At 40.2% G+C, this 19,681-nt stretch overlaps 1 protein-coding gene across 1 annotated transcript in view; it reads left to right on the forward strand.

Annotated features, from left to right (window-relative positions):
• The window catches only part of GRIN3A (glutamate ionotropic receptor NMDA type subunit 3A), a 156,098-nt gene that overhangs the window by 104,144 nt on the left and 32,273 nt on the right, over positions 1-19,681 (forward strand). The window contains exons 4-6 of the mRNA XM_036261266.1: positions 5,191-5,336; positions 9,720-9,835; positions 18,180-18,331. Coding sequence (XP_036117159.1) covers positions 5,191-5,336; positions 9,720-9,835; positions 18,180-18,331 — 414 coding nt within the window. The remainder of the gene's footprint in view (positions 1-5,190; positions 5,337-9,719; positions 9,836-18,179; positions 18,332-19,681) is intronic.

Raw genomic sequence — 19,681 nt, forward strand, 5'->3', positions numbered from 1 at the left:
AGTTCATCGGTGTCATGAGATGCGAAAGGTTGAAAAATGCTGTTCTAAGGTTCAGAGCATGAGTAATAACTCGACAAACACACATTTCTATTTGGCAGAGACCGCCCTAGTGTGCCTGTTCCCATGTCATTATCAATAGTGACCCCATTTAAAGATGTGTCCTAGTTGGCAATATAAATTATATGGCCACACCTATAATAACCAAAGTGATTTTGAAATTGTAGTGCAGACAGGTATATATTATTCAAAGTTATCATGAAAACTTGGACAGCACACGTCTACAAAGGCAGAACGCAGTGCTAAGTATGGGTAAGGGCCCCGAGGCAGACAGAGTCAGATTCAGATCTCAGTTTCTCACTCTCTGCTGGTCTTAAACAATATCCCTGAATCTCAGTTGTTTAAATGTAATAGTAAAGAATAAAATCAACACTCTTGTTAGACTTAAATGTATTCACATATAGTAAATATTTGAAAATATTAGCTGTTATTTTATTGTTGTCATTCATGTATATTCAAATAGATTGGGTGGGTGGGGACACAAAGTTGTCCTTCGTGTACAGAAGGTATGCCTCAAGAAGATTTTCTTTCTCTGGAGACATTCAAGCAGAGGCTTCCGAGGCACTTAATAGTGATGTTATAAATAAAACCTTTCTACTCAAAGTCTGGTCCATGAGCCAAGATATCAGCATCAGCTGGGAGCTTGTTACAAATGCAGACTCTCAGGCTCTTACTTGGACCAGATGAATCAAAATCTACATTTTGAGGAAACTCTGGGGGGTATACTTAGCTCTACTATAAAAGCATCAGGAGACAGTTTGAGTAGGTGACTTTTAAAGCCCTTCCAAACTCTGAGACCACCTTATATTATAGCCCATAGGTTCTAAATGAATTCCATTGGGCAAGTTAAGAATGGCCTTTCCACCCAGTTTCAAAGAGCATTGTAGCAGATACAGTACTACATTCCATTTATTATTTAAGTACCAATCTCAGATAAATACAAATGTAAACCTTAGATGAATGTATCCAATATTACTTTGTGTGTTTTTTTGTTTTGTTTTTTCATCTAAAGCATCATATTTACTTTGGACACTGCAGCTTGATTATTTTTTGAGTTTGTTTTCATTTTTGTTTGTTTGTTTGTTTGTTTGTTTGTTTTTTGGTTTTTTAGCCTTTTCTGTGCTTTCTGTGAAATATCTATCTGACTCTTCTCTGCAGGTGCTCTGTGTAGAGTTCAGTATTCCATTAATACTGAACAGTTCACATACAAATAGATAGTTTAACCTTGCATATTTCCCCAAGGCTTGAAGAGGTTGATGCAAATATAAACAGAATTGGAAGAGCTGGTGAAATGTTTAGCTTTGACTTTAAAGAAATTCTTTTCTCTCTGGGATTTCCTGGCAATGTCTGTAATCCAGCTCAAATGTGTTAGCTCTTTGTATACATTCATCCTCCCTCCTTGATTCTGGCTTTCTGACATCCCTGGGTGCTTGAATTACACACCACATGGACACACAGGGTAGATGATGCTGGTCCATCAGGTTGCATCAGTTGCTTCTTAGATCCCTTTGCTGATTTATTATTCTGTGACTGCTAAGCAGCCCATTGTTGTTGGGGTTCTTTTTGTTTGTTGCTTTTTCCACTAGAAGCTCACACACAGAAATAAAAAAGGACATATTGTCTTGAATGAATTAAGAATTAAAGGGAAGTTTTCATTTTTAAGGGGAAAGACATTTGACACAAGTACCAAATTCGTAATTTATCTGACCTAAGAGAATTTTGTGTTAATAACGATACCTTATTAAGCCAATTCTCAAGCACCTACTATGTGCCAAGCACTGTATCTGTTGCATGATGATGATGATGATGACAGTAATAGCAGCTTTATGTTGAAGACTTATGACTACACAAATGAGAGAGGCATGGGCCCTGCCCTCCTGGAAACTTTTGAGATAGCAGGAAAAGCAGACATTGAACAAATAATTCCAAGTGTTATCAATACTCTGTGAAATTGCAGGGTGCAATGGGAGTCAGTGCAGGCTCCTCTGAGGAGTGTCTCTAAGGACCAGCTACACAAAGGAAAGAGGGGCTGACGAGAAAGCATTCCAGACAGAATGAAACTGATGGGGAGGAGCTCTGATCAATCCCAAACCATACATTGGAAGAACTGAGGGAATTGACTAAAGATGAGAGGGCCCTACAGAGAGTGGGGAGATGAGGCTGGAGAGAAGGCAGGAGGAAGATACGCTGGACCTTGGAGGCCATGTGAAGAGTGTTTCACCTTTACCCCAAGAGCAGTGCGGAGCCATTGATAGGTGGCATGATCAGCTTTGGGCTCTGAGAAGATTACTCTGTCCGGATTGGAGAGGAGAGAGGGAATGTGCAGAGGACAGAAACGATGGTGGCTTGGGCTAGAGAGTGGGCAGTGTTGTAAAGCACCTCCACGTTAGAGTGGGGTCCCTGTCAGTCTAACAGAATGCTTTGGCCCACGAAGTTGGGTTATTTATGTGAATGTGTAAATAACTTTCTGTTCTCTAAACTGTTTCCTTCACACACGTCAGAGCCAGCGATGCAGATGTGGGAACCGTGAACAAAAGGCAGCAGACGGGCGTGGGAAGGAGAGATCACAGAGGGCCAGGCCTCCGCTGGAACCCTGAGCCTGGGGCTGCAGGCTGAGTCCTTCCAGCGTCTGGGAAAGAATCGTGTACTGATACATTGAGCAGAGAAAAGAAGCCCAGAGTTTGTCTTGAAATAGTTCGCAAACCATAAAAGTATTGCCACAGCACAATGTGAGAAAATGGACTAATGAAAGGAATTATACGAGACAAAAATATTTTAATTACTAACCTAAAACCCTTATACCTTAAAAGAGGGCTCCATTTGGAAAGCTTTTGGTGTGAGCTGAGCCCCATTTGTACTAAGCAGAATGACACAGCTCTCATCTTCCTCTGGGTCCAAAGAAGAGTTATCAGTCAATTATTCATCAAGCATTTTATTGAGCAACCACATGATAAAAATCATTGAAACACCATGATTAGTTAAATACTTTGCACTGAGCTTCCAGTCCCCTGAAGAAGCTGAAAGTCTAGGTATCAAACTACCACACAGTTAAATTTAAGAAGTGCAACTGTGCTAAGTTCTACAGGAGAAGGATGTGTATACCCTGAGGGCTTTGTGAAAGGGGAATCTGCATAGACAGCAGGTCAGGGAAGGAACGACCGAGCTGAGGGTACGAGGGTGAATACAAGTTAAACAGGTAAAGAGAAGATGAAAGAACAGCATAAAGCAAATTTGATAAACAAGTTTAGAGCACCTGTCAGGTAGCAAGTGTCATAATAGGTACCTGTGAGATGCAAATGAATGAAATATCATAGACAACCTGGCCGTGAGTTCCTATGGTGCTGATTGCTGCTATTTACCTTTGTGGGCCCAGTAACTCTGCAAGCTGTACAGAGTTAGTTCTCGATGGATTTTGGATAAATTAATGAGTGATTTATTTTGCTGATTGTATAATAACGTTTTTTTCTACTTAAAAACATGAGGCATATTTCCATAGACAATGTATAAATAAATAAACATACCTGTGATTTTACCACCAAATGGGACAAACATTACTGGTATCTTGATACATTTTCTTCCAAGGTGTGTGGGGGATCATAGCATTTATAATAACTACACGTATTTAATTGTGATTGTACCTTACAAAGCCTCTTATTCATTTGTCAAATGTGCATTTGCCTTGTTTTATTAAATATGTTTCACAAACATTTATACATTGCATAACATTTTATAAATGTGTCATATAATTTATTTAACTATTGCTATATTGTTAGACTTTTAGTGTGTGTGAAAACTAATTCATCTTCAAATATATGTTACTTGTTAGCATATTCAGTGAGTTCTTAGCATTTTTCCCTTGAAAATCTAATTAATTTTTTTAAAGCCTTTGCACTATCTCCCTCATAGAAGAAAATTACAAACACATATTTACATTAAATGTTGCCGACAATTTTAGGAACTTGATCAATTCCATGAAGCCCACCCATGGATTCCTGTCCCAAAGGCTTCATGTCAAAACCAATGTTATCAAATATCATTGTTAACATGAAGCAAACCAAAAAATGCAAAAACTTTACCATAACAACTGTAGAGAAGTATAATCTCAAAAACAGTGCTGATTCCAGGATATTCCACTATTTTCATAATGGAGCCCAATCCCAGTTCATTCTTATATTTGAAATAATCTGAGTCTAAATTCCACATTAACACTTCTGTACAATTTCAGGAATAACGATGTTTCGTGTGCTCTGCCGTGACTGTCCCGGGGACAGAAAGCCTGCGGGACTCCTGGTGCCCCCTCCTCACTGGGAGGTCGCACCTGGAGAACTGTGACATACTGGGTCTACTCCCACCCCTCTTCTCCTCTGTTGCTCTTAATTGTCTTGCACACTATTCCAGTTGAGCTAATAGACAGCATGACTCAGCATTGAATAATACTTAAAGGAGAGAGATCATTTCATAGTAGCACCAAAAATAAATTCTGCAGACTTAAAATGTAATATAGTCAGTCATCACTTAATGTCATTGGTAGGTTCTTGGAACTGTGACAAAATGATGTTAACAAAACCAGTTTTATCATAGGCTAATTGATACAAACAAGAGTTAAGTTCCTATCTCATCGATGTTATAATGAAATGACATTGAATGAAACATTATTTGAGGACCTGCTGGACAGCATGAAGACAGATAAACGTAAAAGAAATACAGTCACTGCTTTGGGTCAGGTGTATTTCAGTCTCAGGATGCAAGGTTGTAAGTTGATCTTTGTCTAGTTCCAAACAAGGAGGAGCACAATCTTTAATTTAAAATCAACCTAATGAGGTTGATTCTACATGCCAGTGTGTATAGTTTCTAAAAAATTGTCTTAGGTTCTCAGTATAAAGCATAAAATTGTTTTGTGTTTTGTGTTTGTTGTTTCCATCTGTTTGCTTCTGAAAGATAGAATGATTGCCGATGTGAAAGCCAGGATATGAACAAACATCTCTTTATGTCTGCACATTTCTATGTGCATAATTTATGCCTGTGTGTGGCATAAAATTCTAAATTATTATATTTCAAAGAATGATGAGGGAAAATTTGAAAACAATTTTGAGATTAATTTATATTAAAGCCATTTCTTTTTCTCCCTCATAGCTCCACCATCCATCCCAAGGCTTCCGCTTTGGAACTGTCCGGGAAAGCAGTGCTGAAGATTATGTAAGGCAAAGCTTCCCAGAGATGCATGAGTATATGAGAAGGTACAATGTACCAGCCACCCCCGATGGCGTGGAGTATCTGAAGTGAGTGTCAACCTCTTGGGTCCAAAAAGTTTTCATTGGTGTCGTGTTTGTTGTTTTTTTTTAAATGACAGCTAAATATACCCACTGCGTGTTCAGTAATAGCTCACACTGTGTGAGATCCAGGAGGCAGTATAGAATAGTGTGCATTTAATTATGTGACTTAGATTACTAGTTACCTGCATAATTCCAAGTTGGCAGTAGCTTTGCTCAAAGTGCCAGTGGGGTCATTAGTGTAGCAGATGGTGGGGGAAGCAAATGTTGGCTTGACATCACTTGAGGAAACAATGGTGCAGAAATGATAAAACACTCAGGAAATGTGGCCAGAAGATCAAGTGTCCCAAAGCAACCCCTTCCTTCACAGTGAATTCCTAAGCCCATGGACTGTCTCCTCTTTCCACAAGGAAGAGGAATTTATCTTAGAGAGTTCCTATAGAAAGGAAATAGGATAAAAAGCAATGACCCCATGCCTGCATCCTTCCCATCAGAATCTGTGAGAAGCAGTCAAGAGCCATCACATTGCCATGGCAGATTATTGGAGCCTGTAATTCAGTGAGGCAGAACGCAGGGAGGGTGGTGCAGGTATGGATCTGCTCATCTAGTCTGCCTGGGAGGAGAGAAGGAATGCCTCCTGGTAAGCACCCATCATGAGAGTGAGTAGTCCTCTCCCTCCTGCCTAAAAGTTGCAGGACAAAGACATACATTCAAACCTCCAATCCCTAGAATTGTGTAGCACCAGGAAACTGGTTCCTCTGTGGTTGATCACAATAATCTTCCCAATGGACAGCAGAACTCATACCTCAAATTCCTTTTTTTAAGAAAGAAGGAGCCCAGCTGGTGTGGCTCAGTGATTGAGTGTTGACCCATGCACCAAAAAGTCACTGGCTTGATTTTTGGTCAGGGCACATGCCCAGGATGTGGGCCTGATCCCTAGTGGGGGACATGCAGGAGGCAGCCAATTGATCTCTCATCGATGTTTCTCTCTCTCTCTCTTTCTCTCTCTCTCTCTCTTCCCCCGCCCCTCCCTTCCTCTCTCTCTGTAAAATCAATAAAGAAAAAAATAAAGAAAGAAGGAAAATAACTTCATGGGGAAGAATGGCTGGCTCTAGGTTTCTCAAGAGCCCTAGTAATAGGTCCCTAAAACAATCGTATGGACTTTTACCTAGAGTCTAGAGAGGAAGCCTTGTGCTCTCAGATTTAGTTACTGATGGAGCTCAAATACTGTGAAATGGTACTTCTAATTTTTCAAGAACACTAGGACATTTGAGTACCTCTCGGACAGAGTTCAGTGGCGCTCCCTAGCCCCCCGCTCCTTCTCTGTATTCTCTTCCACGGCAAACTCGTGGCTGGGGGATAGAATAAGATGTCAGGGAGAACAATGGCCACAGACCAGGTTCTTCTGGCACAAAGGGGTATGATGGGCCACGGCTGCCCTCCCCAGCTCCACTTCACTCAGGGTATTCATTTATTCTGGGACCTTTACTTGTGAAGGCCCCGGTGCTCAGAATTAACCCCACTCTAGCCTGGAGAGAAAAGATCATTAGAAAAGCAGGTGTAGATGAGGCCCAGAAGAAGCAACATGTCCATGGTAATACAGCTAGCAAGTGGCAGACTTGGGACTAGAATCAGGTCTCTAGAATCCAACCATTTCTGTAGACTTATCTAGGAACCAAAACAGAAAAGTAGGTTCCGGATGTTCAAAGAGTAGCCCATGTTCCAGCAGCATCTATGTTCCAGCATCATTCATGTTCCGGTTGGCACCTGGGAGACGTGAGAAGTGCACACTCTCAGGACTCATCCCAGATTCTGCAGCTGAACAAGCTCCCCAGCTGATTCACTGATTGAGGTGTAATTGGAATATAGGCAGAGCTTATCTCGAATGCCCTCTCCCTTCTACTCTCTGGGCTTCTGTCTCCACCTTTGGCCTAGTCACTGTCTAACCTCTCACCCACCACTCCAGGCAACCATGGTCCTCATGTTAACCCCCTGGTATCCCAGAGCCCTGACTGCAGGGCACCACCCCTGGAGTCCTCTGTACATGAAAGGTTCCTATATTTAAACCTGTCCATCCCCTCTTCTATAAAAATTCCTCTGGGCTTAGTCCTACTCACTTAAGGCCCTGTTTTCTGAAATGATGCTTTTCCAAAAAATTAAAATTTAGTATGTTTATATATGACTGTGTTTTATTTATTACAAAATGAATGTTCAGAAAGAGCATGAGTCTATAGTGGGAGAAACCACTGCAGGTTCTGCCAACGGCCAGGTCGATCCAGCCATCTAGAATCTGCTTCTCCCTGGCTCACACCCAGCCACTTCGTCACCAGTGGCTCAGGCCCCGCGAGAGTCTGTGAGCTGATTGCTTCTTGCCTTCCTATGTAACAGAGGCCTGTCATCACTAGCTGCACTTTGCAGTCTGAAATCAGGAGTCATTATTTAAGGATACCACTGAGAATGGACTTCAGTAATTACTTGTTAAAAAAACTGAACCCTAATTTTTTCTATTGTTACTACAACCACAAATATTTGCAGAGTATTAGTAAATGGTAACTTGTTGCGATGTAGCTCCCAAGGTACATTTGACTGGAAAAACATCTTTCCATTCAATTGTTATTTTATTGCCAAGATTCCGTTAAGGTTCCTCATCATCATCCCCTAAGAGACAGTTAACATCTCCAACCTTTTCTGAAGCTTCTCACAGCTGTGGATCTAGGTGTTCTTCATTTGGTGAAAGACCTCGTTGTAACTCAATCTAACACTCCATGGAAAAGGGGCTGTATTGTGAAGTGGCCACTTTACTTCCTGGAAGAGTAGAAGGAGGAAGCAGTGATCATTGGCACCAAGAAGGAAACTTGACCTACTTAATATGTGTCCATGTGTGCTCCAGACAAAGCCATCCATGTAAAGATGCACGGCGTGCCTGATGATGAATCTTAGAGGCGTCTAAGGGTGTCCTTCTCTTTTATTTATTAATTTTTTTAAAATATTTTTCTTAATTGGTTTTAGAGAGAGGAAAAGAGAGAGAGAGACATTGATGAGAGAGAACATTAATTGGCTGCCTCCTGCATGTCCTATACTGGAGATCGGGCCCACAACCTGGGCATGTGCCCTGACTGGGAATCGAACCGGCAACCTCTTGGTGCAGGGGTCGATGTTCAACCGGTGAGCCACACCATCTGGCTGTCCTTCTCTTTTAGACATGGACCCTAGCCATGTTCTCCTGTATTGAATTCCAACAGCTTCATATTTTACTCTAAGTAAGGAATGACTGAGCCCCAGATGGGGTAGAGAAATTGTTCTCTTTGCCCAGCTGTTTGGACAACCCTGAGGGTCAGAAAGCATTTTGCAAGTGGATGTATGTCCTACACCTCTCCAGAAAGGATTCAAGGTGACTGAAGACAAGAGTCATTGCATATACCTTAAACAGTTCTCTTTGAGCCTCCTCCTTCCTTGTCCCCCTTTGTACGTGAGAACTCAGCGAGTGCTGAGGCATAGCCCCGCTCCATACTGTCTCCGTGCCTGAGTCCAAAAAGTGGGAAGAACACATGAAGGATGTGCAAGGCGTCTGTTGGCTTCTTAAGCCCAGCCCATGACCTATTCGCTAATACAGTCCAGGGACACCTGCCTAAAGGATTTTTGCCAGAACTCTCTCCTAGGATGGGAATGAGACATGAATCTCTGGAGATAAATTAATAAAACAGATCACTAAGATCTATTACAGACCTTGTATTTATCGATTGCTAGCCTGTGGACTTTAAAGAGACCTTACCTCCCTTTCCCCCAGGAGTGCTAGATCTCTTATTTGAATGTCCTTATATCTACTCCCAAATATGAAATAATACCTGGTCTCTGAAAAATAGTGATCACGACAGAAAGAAATAAGAATTTCCACACACTGATTAATGAGCCCACCCAGCTCCAACACTTACTAGCTACATAACCTGGACCAAGTTACTTTGACTCTCTGAGCCTCAATTTTCTCATCTGTTAAACTGGGATAAATCTCATGGTTATTCTGAGTGATAAAATGTATAGAGAATAATAAATAGAATGCCTAGCACAAAAAAGTCCTTCAGTTAATGGAAGAGAAATGAACCTTCCCATTCAATTCGGAGTCACTCTGGCTCTGTTAGATGTAGAAGTAATGAAGGAACCAGTAGATAAAGCCATTGGAAAGAAGACAGGCTCTCCCGTGAGAGAGGCTGTTTGCCCTGGTCTGTTCTCTACAGGTCAGTGAGATGTCAACAAGTCCGTGTTGGCAGCTAGCTAGCTTGCGCTGCCCTTAATGTCCAGGTTTCTGTCCTCTAAACTAAAGCCAGTTGTCAGCCTTAGTGTTTCCTGTCCATTAATGAATCATTTTTGCTTTTCCTCTCTTGGTCTTAAATATAGGAATGATCCAGAGAAACTAGACGCCTTCATCATGGACAAAGCCCTTCTGGATTATGAAGTGTCAATAGATGCGGACTGCAAACTTCTTACCGTGGGGAAGCCATTTGCCATAGAAGGTATTAATCAGTCACTCTTAATTTACTTTCACTCAGGATGTGCTCATTTTGCCAACCTAGCAAGTCACAAATGCCAAAGTCAGAGGCAAAATGCTATTCATCTTCCCTTGTTTTCATTTTCAATGCATAAGCACTTAGCTATTAAGTTGCTGAAGTTAGGAATTTATTTTTCACCTACTCCACAAACATTTATTTACTCAACTTTTAGGGAAAACAAAAAACATTGTTTTTACCCAAATGATGTTGCTTCAGCTATCTGGGAGTGGGGTCATGGTGTAACAAATGGGGGGTCCAATTCTAAATCAATCTATTTTCTAATGACCAAATCCTATAATGAATCTGATACAAAACTGCAAAAACTAAAATGATTGCATTTTACAACTGGAGGGACCCCAGTGTTGATCTAATCTAATCTACTTACTTTATACACAAGAAAGTCTGGGGACATTACATCACTTTTTCATCATCATACAATTAGATATAGTACTAGAATTAGAATCCAAATCTCATGGTTCTTAAATAAATGATTTTTTTTTCCAGTAACTGGAAAATAAGGAGAAAAAAAATCTCATTCTGTAGCTTAGTAACCTTTAAGAGTCCTAAACAAAACCCTGTTTGGGACTTCAAGTTTGCCTTTCTCCCCACTGGCAGCAAATTTTTGCTTCCAACTTGATCAACCAATCAATCAGACCTCAGGACCAAAGAAGGATTGCTTTGTCAGGAGCTCCTTTCATTCTGGACAACAGTTGATATATGGAGCTGGTAGTTTGAACCAGCAAATTTCATGTCTCCCGATTCCCAGCGTCCCTTCCCTGACAGTCTGTGCTGGCTCTCGAGACAGTCATGTTTACTTGTCAGAAAACACTTTGACATGAAACAATCCCACGGGGGTGTCCAAGTTCTGTTTCCATAAAAACTGTACTTTCTTGTATGTTAACTAGTGTACAGAGACTATTCTGATTCCAATTTCTCAACCACAGTGGGTCTGTCTCCCCTAAACACATCAGCAAATTTTGCACTTCAGCCTTTGCTTTTGTGATGAATGAGAATATAACAGCAGATGCTATTTCTCCGTGCCTTCTCCTAAAAAATATCAATCTCCTCTCCGGGCAAAGTGACCTCCCTCTGAACCAGGGATAGAATTCAGGAAGAGAGAGATTAAAGAGGTAGTGGTCTTCTATTAAGGCTACAGTCTGAGATAGCAGAGTCACAGAAAGAAAAGAAAAAGAAGAAAGCTTGAAAACCAAAAGAACATTCATTACATAACCCCATTTTGATACAACAATGGAAAATTCCCATTTTTTTTGTGTGTGTGTGGCATCTGGAGATATAGAAGGGATGTTACATTTTCTTCTGTCCTAGATTCATTGGGTAATTGAGGTCCCTTCTGCCATTCGCAGCTACTAAACAATGAATTATTGGTTGTGCACATTAGAATGAGGGACTCCACTTTCCACCTTTGTCTTCAGGGAGCAACCCTGTCTTGTCCAAAGGCAGTGGTGAGATGGCTTGTTTGCCTCTGCTGGACCCCAGTGCCAGATGCCACACAATTAACTTCCCACTGGCTTCCTGTTTACATTTCCATCTGTGCGCCTAAGACAGCGCCTTGCAGTTCTCATCATCTCCAGACACCACATTGTTTTCAAAGAGGATGAGCACAGCAATGGTCCATGGACAGCTCTCCCTGCAAGAGAGCAGACAGACTATAGAGATGAACAGAGAGAACAGTCTCATCACTGTCGGTTTATTCTGGGGAGAGGGGGAACTGTTGATGATTTATTCTGGGTGAGGTGCAAATCAGAAAACTCAATTCAGTACTGCCCCTGGCAACAAGTTCACAAACTAAAAACAGAACTTGGCAAAACATGAAGGGAGGTTACTTATAAGTTATAAACAACAATGTGATGAAGATCCTAGGAAAGGTCTTGATTGCTGCACTTTTTAAAACCATGTTAATGTATAGATTTTTCGGGAATCGTTCTCTCTTTTTATTTTTATTTATTTATTTATTTTTAATCTTCACCCAAGGACATTTTTGTATTTATCTTCAGGGGCGGGGGGGAGAAACATCGATGTGAGAGAAACACATCAACTGGCTGCCACCCACATGACCCCAACCGGGGCTGGGAATGAACCGCAACCGAGGTATGAGCCCGTAGCGGGAAGCAAACCTGGGTCTCTCTGGTCCGAGGGGCAATGCTTTAACTGCTGACCCAAACCAGCCAGGGTGAATCTTTCTCTCTTAATGAAATGTTTAAAAATATCGCATGCTTCCCTTTAACAACATTTAGGTTTCTGGAACTCATGAAAATGTGGACTTTATTATTAAGTAGACTTTATAGGAATAAAAATATCATCAAAGCAATTTATGGACAATTGTTACTTACAGAACTATTTTATATGTCTACCCGATTCCTTTCACAGGATCTAGTGCAATTCTAGGCACATAACAGTTATGTGATAAATGATGTATTTACCCATTACATAACACATTAGGTTAGATTTGAACTAAGTACTTAATTCACTCACTAATGTAGTCATCAAAAGCACCCCAATGGTCTGCATATACTTTTCCAAGTGCTTAAATGACTTCAGGAACATAGGAAGGAAAATGGAGTACATTGATTCCTTCATGCTCAATGTACATTCACTCTGTGTAGTATTAATATCTTCCAACTCAGTGTGACTGCTGAATACACCTCCCAGCTTCAGCATTCTACACTTATTTAGGCTTAAAAGATAAGAGGTGGGGCATATGAGAGACAGTGGCTCCATGCTGAGTTTGAAACCTTTTCATGAGTACTTAGCCCAGCAAACCAAAACTATTAGGAATTTAAGAGCAGCCCTGGCTGGTTTGGCTCAGTGGTTGGAGCATCAGCCTGTGGACCAGAGAGACCCAGGTTCAGTTCCCACTAGGGGCATGTACCAAAAAAGGGGGGGGGGGGGCATGTGGAAAAGCTTTAGTTATATTAAATACTATACACACCAGGGACAAAAGACATATTACATGAGCTGGGGGGAAAAAGAAGGTGTTGAGATAAATGAATACATTTCCCAAATTTATGCATTGGAGTTAGCTGACAATAAAGGTCAAACAAGAGAAAAAGAGTAATGGAACTGCATAGAAATGACTTGCGACCTTTTACTGAAGACCTTTGCCTGTTTTTGAGTTGGTTCTTTTACTTGCTTTCCACTGATTATTTAATACAGTGCTTGGAGCACCAGCTGTGAAGTCTGAGTGCTTGGTTAGCACAGAGTTGCTGTCACTAACTGCTACATTGGGCAAGTCACGTAATCTGTTCTCAGGTTCCTCTTCTGCATAATGGGTTTATGAATATTAAATCTATGATAGAGTTGTTGGAAAGATTAAGTACAAATAATACATGTAAAGCATGTGCAAGCACATGGTGTCCAATAAATTATTATTCATTATGTTCAATTAATAGATTGAGACCAATTCACTATAAAATTATCCCAGGATAGCCTTCATATATCTCAGCTTCTCCCACACATTTCTCTCTCCATTTTGATGTGCTGGGGGCAAGGGAACCCCTTTTATAATGACTCCTTTATAGTTGGGAATATTACAATATGTTCTCAGCCATTGCCCTAGAGTAGCTAAATGTGGTACTTTAAGGATGGACGGCAAAACTGAATTAGTCTTTCTTTCTGAAGCTTTTTTTTAAAACACTAGCTGAGATCTTATTTTCAAAATATCTACTTTCCAACCACATTTCAGGAAGTTCTCTTAGTCTATGAATTTTTAACTATACATTTCCTAGCCAAAATATATTTCCAACACTCTTAGCTGAGTAAAGCTGATTTATCCATGGGGAAAAGATCGGGATTCTATTCTGAAAATTGTTCTCTTGGGCTATTAAGCTGTATCCAATTTCCAGGGTGCCTGATGCCTTCATCTTTAGGCTTGAAGGATTCCATTTTGCTTCATCCATCAACCACAGAATAGTCCACCTCGCCTTTATTGCGGAGCCATGTTTCTAATAATAATGAAAGCAACTCGGGCTGCTAAGTTGAGTCAGCAATTTAAAAATAAGAATTCTTTGACCAATGAACACATCAAATTTGAAAAGCAGCTGATAAAGAGGAGGGTGTAAATGGAGTCTCCAAGATTTTATGTTTCTGAATAAAATGGAGTTGTATGTCTTTTAACAATACCTCTTCTCATTGCCGTATAACTTTTTTCTTATTTCTCCCCTTTTTCCATGTGCATTGTTTGTTTTAATTAGTTAATGATTATTATTACTGCTAAAAAATTATTAAAAGGTCAACACCCTTATATGTGCTAGAAAATGTAAAAAAATAGTAATCTATTTTTAGCAGTCAATTGCAACTTAACCTTGACATGATGGAGTAGAGTGATTTAAAATTTATTTCCTATGTAGCAGTTTTTTATAAATGTCTCTGCAACTTCAACATAGCTTTCCCCCTGGGGCAATTTTTATACTTTTGTTGTAGTGCCAAAATTCTATTCTTAGAATATGTAGATTTATTATAAGTATTAACTTCAGGTTTTTAAACTGTCTTATCATGTATTTTTGTCTCATCTGCCCAAAATACCACTCTAAGAATCAATCTAAGATGTCTTCTATTATCCCCTCATCTGCTAGCAATCTGTCATTGCTCTGAATTCCACAGTTTTATCCATCCTCCTCATTGTATCCTAGTCCATTGTATTCTACCTTTATTGAATTTATACCTCATCCATTTCTTTCCCCAAGAAAAGTCCTGTATCTTCCCACCACGTTGCGTGGCTATGTTGTGTGTCTCTTCTCAAGCCACCACGAACTTCTCATGGAGAGACTGAGTGTCTGATTTTACTTGGCCACCTCCGTAACACTTGGCGGAGTGTCTGGTACAGAATGAGCATTCAATACATGTTTGTGGAATAATGAATAGATGCATGGGTGTGCAACAAATGTCTATCCAGTGAAAATGTGAACAAGTCTGCTATTGTTACACTAAGACGGGCTAGAATAATTTAAGAGGATTTTTAGGAGAAATAACAGAGTCAGGGAGCATTCTTGCTAGTTAATTTCCTCATACATGTCTACATAGCATACCTGTATCTACACACACATATATACCAGTTAAGACTGTGTTTATACTGCATTTACACAACTTAATGGAAAGTTGATAAGCAAAATACGCCCATGAACACTATACATTTGTGTCTGCAATTGAAAACAAGCCACCGGTTTAGATGGTTTTTTACTGAATTGCCCAGTTTGGGAGGATTACATCAATACAACTGTAGCGATAAGGCCTGCATTGAGGGGGCAGAAACAGTCAGGTATTCCCTTGACTTGGTTACATGCTATACCAGATGCTGTGGACAGAGCTTTAGACTCAAAGAGACCTACTCTCAAGGGTTAGCTTTGCCAACTGTGAGCTGTGTGAGCTTGGGTAGTTTAGTTATTCAGTCTTCAATACTTGAGTGCTACCTATTCTGCTTGGGTTCATAAAGGAACTAGACACACTTGAAATGGTGTAGGGCTCAGTTCTAATTCTTATTATTAGAATTCCAGAGTGATTGCACTGATCTGTAAGCCACACCCTGGCACACGAGCTTGGTCTAGCCTAGCGCATGATCTACTAAATGGGGTAAGGTATGCAAAAGGTTTATTATAGAGCAGGGCTTGGTATAGAGGAAGCCCTCAATAAATACTAGATGTTGTTGTTGTTATTAAAAACTATTGCCTCGAAGGCTGAATATTACTTTAATTTTATAATATTTTTATAACACACTAATTTGTAATGTAGTATTGTAAAAAATATAATACTCAGCAAATCTGGCCTAATTATCCTGACCATCAACCTACTTCCATCAGACAGTTCCAGGTCCTCTTACTATATGTTTGTATATGTCCCAGTTCTTCATTCTCATGGCACTTATCTCATTTGTAATGAAATCATCATCATGCATTGTTTAATGTCTGTCTCCCTAATAGAGTTAACAGTCTGTGACATCAGGGACTATATATCTGCCTTGCTCACCGCTAAATCCTGACCACTCCACACAGTACCTGTTCACTCAGTGTGTTTGTTGAGTGAGTGAATGAATGAATGAAATAGTAAGTCAGTGAATATTATTATACACGTGCCTAGGATTGTGCTTGGCGTGTAAATAAGCATTAAATGAGTATATGTGCAACTGAACTGCCAATATCATTCATTATAAGAAATGTTTTTAAAGAAAACGGCTTATTTCCTTATAATTACTGATTACCAAAAATACTATTATTTAATGATAACATTAGCAGAAGAACAGGCTGCCCATGTAACGCCTTTTATTGTCAGTCTGCCTTTCAAACCAAACTACTAGGCACAAGACAGGCACTCAAAATAGCTTTTCCTGTGGAAAATTCTAATCATGCTCTTGACATTGTCATCATTTCCTTGACTTGCCATTGTTAAGGAACAAACAGAATTACCAGGGAAAAGAAAACATACAGCTCTTTAAAACTCAAATTTTTGCTCTGCATTATTTATGTATTTTCTTTTATTGGTTATGCACATGTCTCAGACCTCAGCTTTTTATAAAGAAGGATTTGTATGATGTATGTATCTGCAACAACAAAAAAAGGGACAAAAACTAATTTCCTTGGAAATAAATTGTTAAGGTACAATAATTATGGCAGGTATTGGTTGGCAGTAAATATCTTTGGATTCACAACAGCCTTTCAGTTTTTATCTGTGAAAAAGGCAGTAACTATAGTTTTAAATTTATCTTCCTCAATCATCTTGAGGGCAAAACATCTTGGTGTTTTTTGTTTTACCCTGCTATTCAATAGCTCGAGATAAAATGCAGGTAATTAGCTCTTTAGTATGGCTCATCAAAGAGATTAACAGGCAGTAACAGAAAGCAAATAGAGCCACACAGAGTGAGGATACAGGGTCCAAGCTGATTAATAAAACTGACAACAAATTCCACACACCCTGGTGTTCCTCCCTCACCCTTTCCCCTGACTCCCTCGCCTTCAGTAACCACTGTCCTGGGTTTTTGGTTTATCATTTCCTTGATTTTTTTTTTCTAAATATACTTTAATCACATACATGAATTCCTAAAGATATATTGCTTTGTTTTCAATGTTTTTACATTTACACAATGGATTCATAGTGTGATCTTCTGGGACTGACATTTTCCACTCCTTATCTTGTTGCTAAGAGTCATAGTTCTAGTTCATATACTTCACATCATAAATAATCCAATTGTTTAAATGTTCCACAATGTATTTACGCATTCTCTTGTCAAAGAACACTTGGGTTGTTTCCAGTTTTTACTAGTATGAACAATAGCTCTAAGAACATTCTCATGCCCATCACCTGGTGTGCTTGGGGAAGAGTTCTTTGGGAATGGACTTAGAACTGCTGGTCTTAGAGTGTATAGATGTTCAACTATACAGAATGCAACATATATAGTAAAAGAGCAAACTGTTTTTGCAAAGTGTTATATTAATTTGCATGACCGTAAGCAATGTTTAAGTGATCGTTTTGATCTATGTCTTCTCCAACACTTGGTATTACCAGACTCATTGTTTTTTGATTGTTGACATTCATTATTATAAGTTTTTATTGATATTTAAGTTCTTGTGCCATAGTATACGTTTACATGGTCTTATTATATTAATTAAAAATAAACAGCCCTAACTGGTTTGGCTCAGCGGTTAGAGCATTGGCCTGCAGTCCAGAGAGACCCGGGTTCAGTTCCCACTAAGGGCATGTACCTCGGTTACAGGTACATGTCCCTGGCCCTGGTTGGGTCGTGCGGGTGGCAACCACTCGATGTGTCCCTTTCACGTCGATGTTTCTCTCTCTTTCTCTCTCTCCCTCCCACTCTATCTGAACAAAAAATGGAAAAATGTCCTTGGATGAGGATAAAAAATATATATAAACAAAATAAAAGTAAAAGAGGGTCATGCATGACCAATGATGAGAGTATGTCATAAGCCAAAGAGGATGGTTATTACCTACTTTTGTGTACTTGAGGTCTAGAGGAAGGGTTCTAGGAGAGGTGGATAAGGAATCCTAGCCCTAGTAAAACCTCAAAGAAGAACCTTGAAAGGAAGCTCAGAGGCCTTGGAATACAATGTGCCACCTGTATACTATGCACCGTTTCGCTCCTTTCCAGACTTCCCTACTCAGAGAGGCAGCAGATGGAAGGTAATCATACCTTGGATGCCTTTGAGTCCTCTGAAGGCGAGATGGTGACAGTTCACCGTACCCTTGTTACCAGGCCTGGTGGCCATAGCACATGAGTGTAGTAGCAACCTCTTAGGAGCTACTCTCAGGTGAAAAACTCACCCGAGACTATATTTTCTCCTAGGGTACGGCATTGGGCTCCCACCCAACTCTCCACTGACCTCCAATATATCGGAGCTGATCAGTCAGTACAAGTCACACGGGTTCATGGATGTGCTGCACGACAAGTGGTACAAGGTGGTTCCCTGTGGCAAGAGAAGTTTTGCTGTCACCGAGGTAAGGGACAATTGTGGATCACATGAACGCTTTGTACAGCTTTACCTTGAATAGATTTTTTTTAAAAACTGAAAACAACCAATTCCCTTTTATAGATGTGAAACGAATACCCAGAGATCTTAAGTGATTTGCCCAAGGCAGACAGCTAATCAGAATCTACTTCTTTCTATGGCGATGCTCTGCCTTTACGATGTAATTATAAAGAAACCTGCAAAGTAAGCCAGAAACTGGATGATTAGATAGGAGAGACTAGAAGGTGTAACAAGAGCCACGAGAGCTCAGGCATTTAAAAAAGAAGCCAAATAAACCAGTACAAGGTCAGCCTGACATTTAAAAGAAAAACATTTAAAGCCAACAATAATAGCTTCAGATAGCCTGTCTTGACCAACAATGCCCAAATATGTATTTCCACACAGACTCTTCTCCTGAGTTCCAGAACAATATATCTAATTTCCTGTTTGACATCTCCACTTGACTACCCTACAGGCATCTCACATTTAACTTGTCAAACACTGAACCCTTGATCTTCTCTCCTAAACATGCTCTTCCTCCTATGCTTGACAGCTTGGTAATGGCAGCTCTGTCCATCCTGTTACTCATTCCAGAAACTGGCAGGTATCCTTAATGCCTCCCACGTCTCACCACCTGCATCCATCAACAGCCATGTCTTTTCTTTCTATAACATGTGTCTCAAATATGCCCATTTATTGCCATCTTCACAGTCATCACTTTAGTCTGAGCCATTATCCCTCACCTGGACCACTGTAAAAGACTCCTCACTGGTCTCTGTTGTCCTTCCTTCCTTCCTTCAATGTGCTTTCCACATGGTAGATCATTCTTCTGCTTAGAAGGCTACAATGGCCTCCCGTGATAATTAGGGAACAACCTGAAATACTAACATAGCCTGCAGTGCCCTGTGGGATGTGACCCTGTCTAATTCTTCAGCCTTATCTCATACCACTTCCTCCTGGGTCATTACAGCCCCAGCACAATAGTCATTTTAGATAGAGATACCCCAGTGGCTTCCTTGCCTTGGGGTCTCTGCACATGCTGTGGCCTCCTCCTCCTCCTTAAATAATCTTTCCCCTGACACCCAGCTAAGGCCTTCTCATTATAAACTCCCAGTCAAAGTCTCCCTTCCTCAGACCCTGCCATTATTCCTGATTCAATCTGAATAGTAGCTCTCTTTAAATCGTATCATATCTCACATTATTTCATAGCACTTATCATCATCTATAAATTCTGCTGTTCATTAACATTTATTTACTCAGGTTATTATTAGTGTATTTCTCCTTCATTAGACTCTAAGAACTCAGGGGGCAAACACATTGTTTACTATTGTGTTCTCAA

The sequence above is a fragment of the Molossus molossus genome, unplaced genomic scaffold (genome assembly GCF_014108415.1).
Source record: "Molossus molossus isolate mMolMol1 unplaced genomic scaffold, mMolMol1.p scaffold_m16_p_14, whole genome shotgun sequence".
NCBI lineage: Eukaryota > Metazoa > Chordata > Mammalia > Chiroptera > Molossidae > Molossus > Molossus molossus.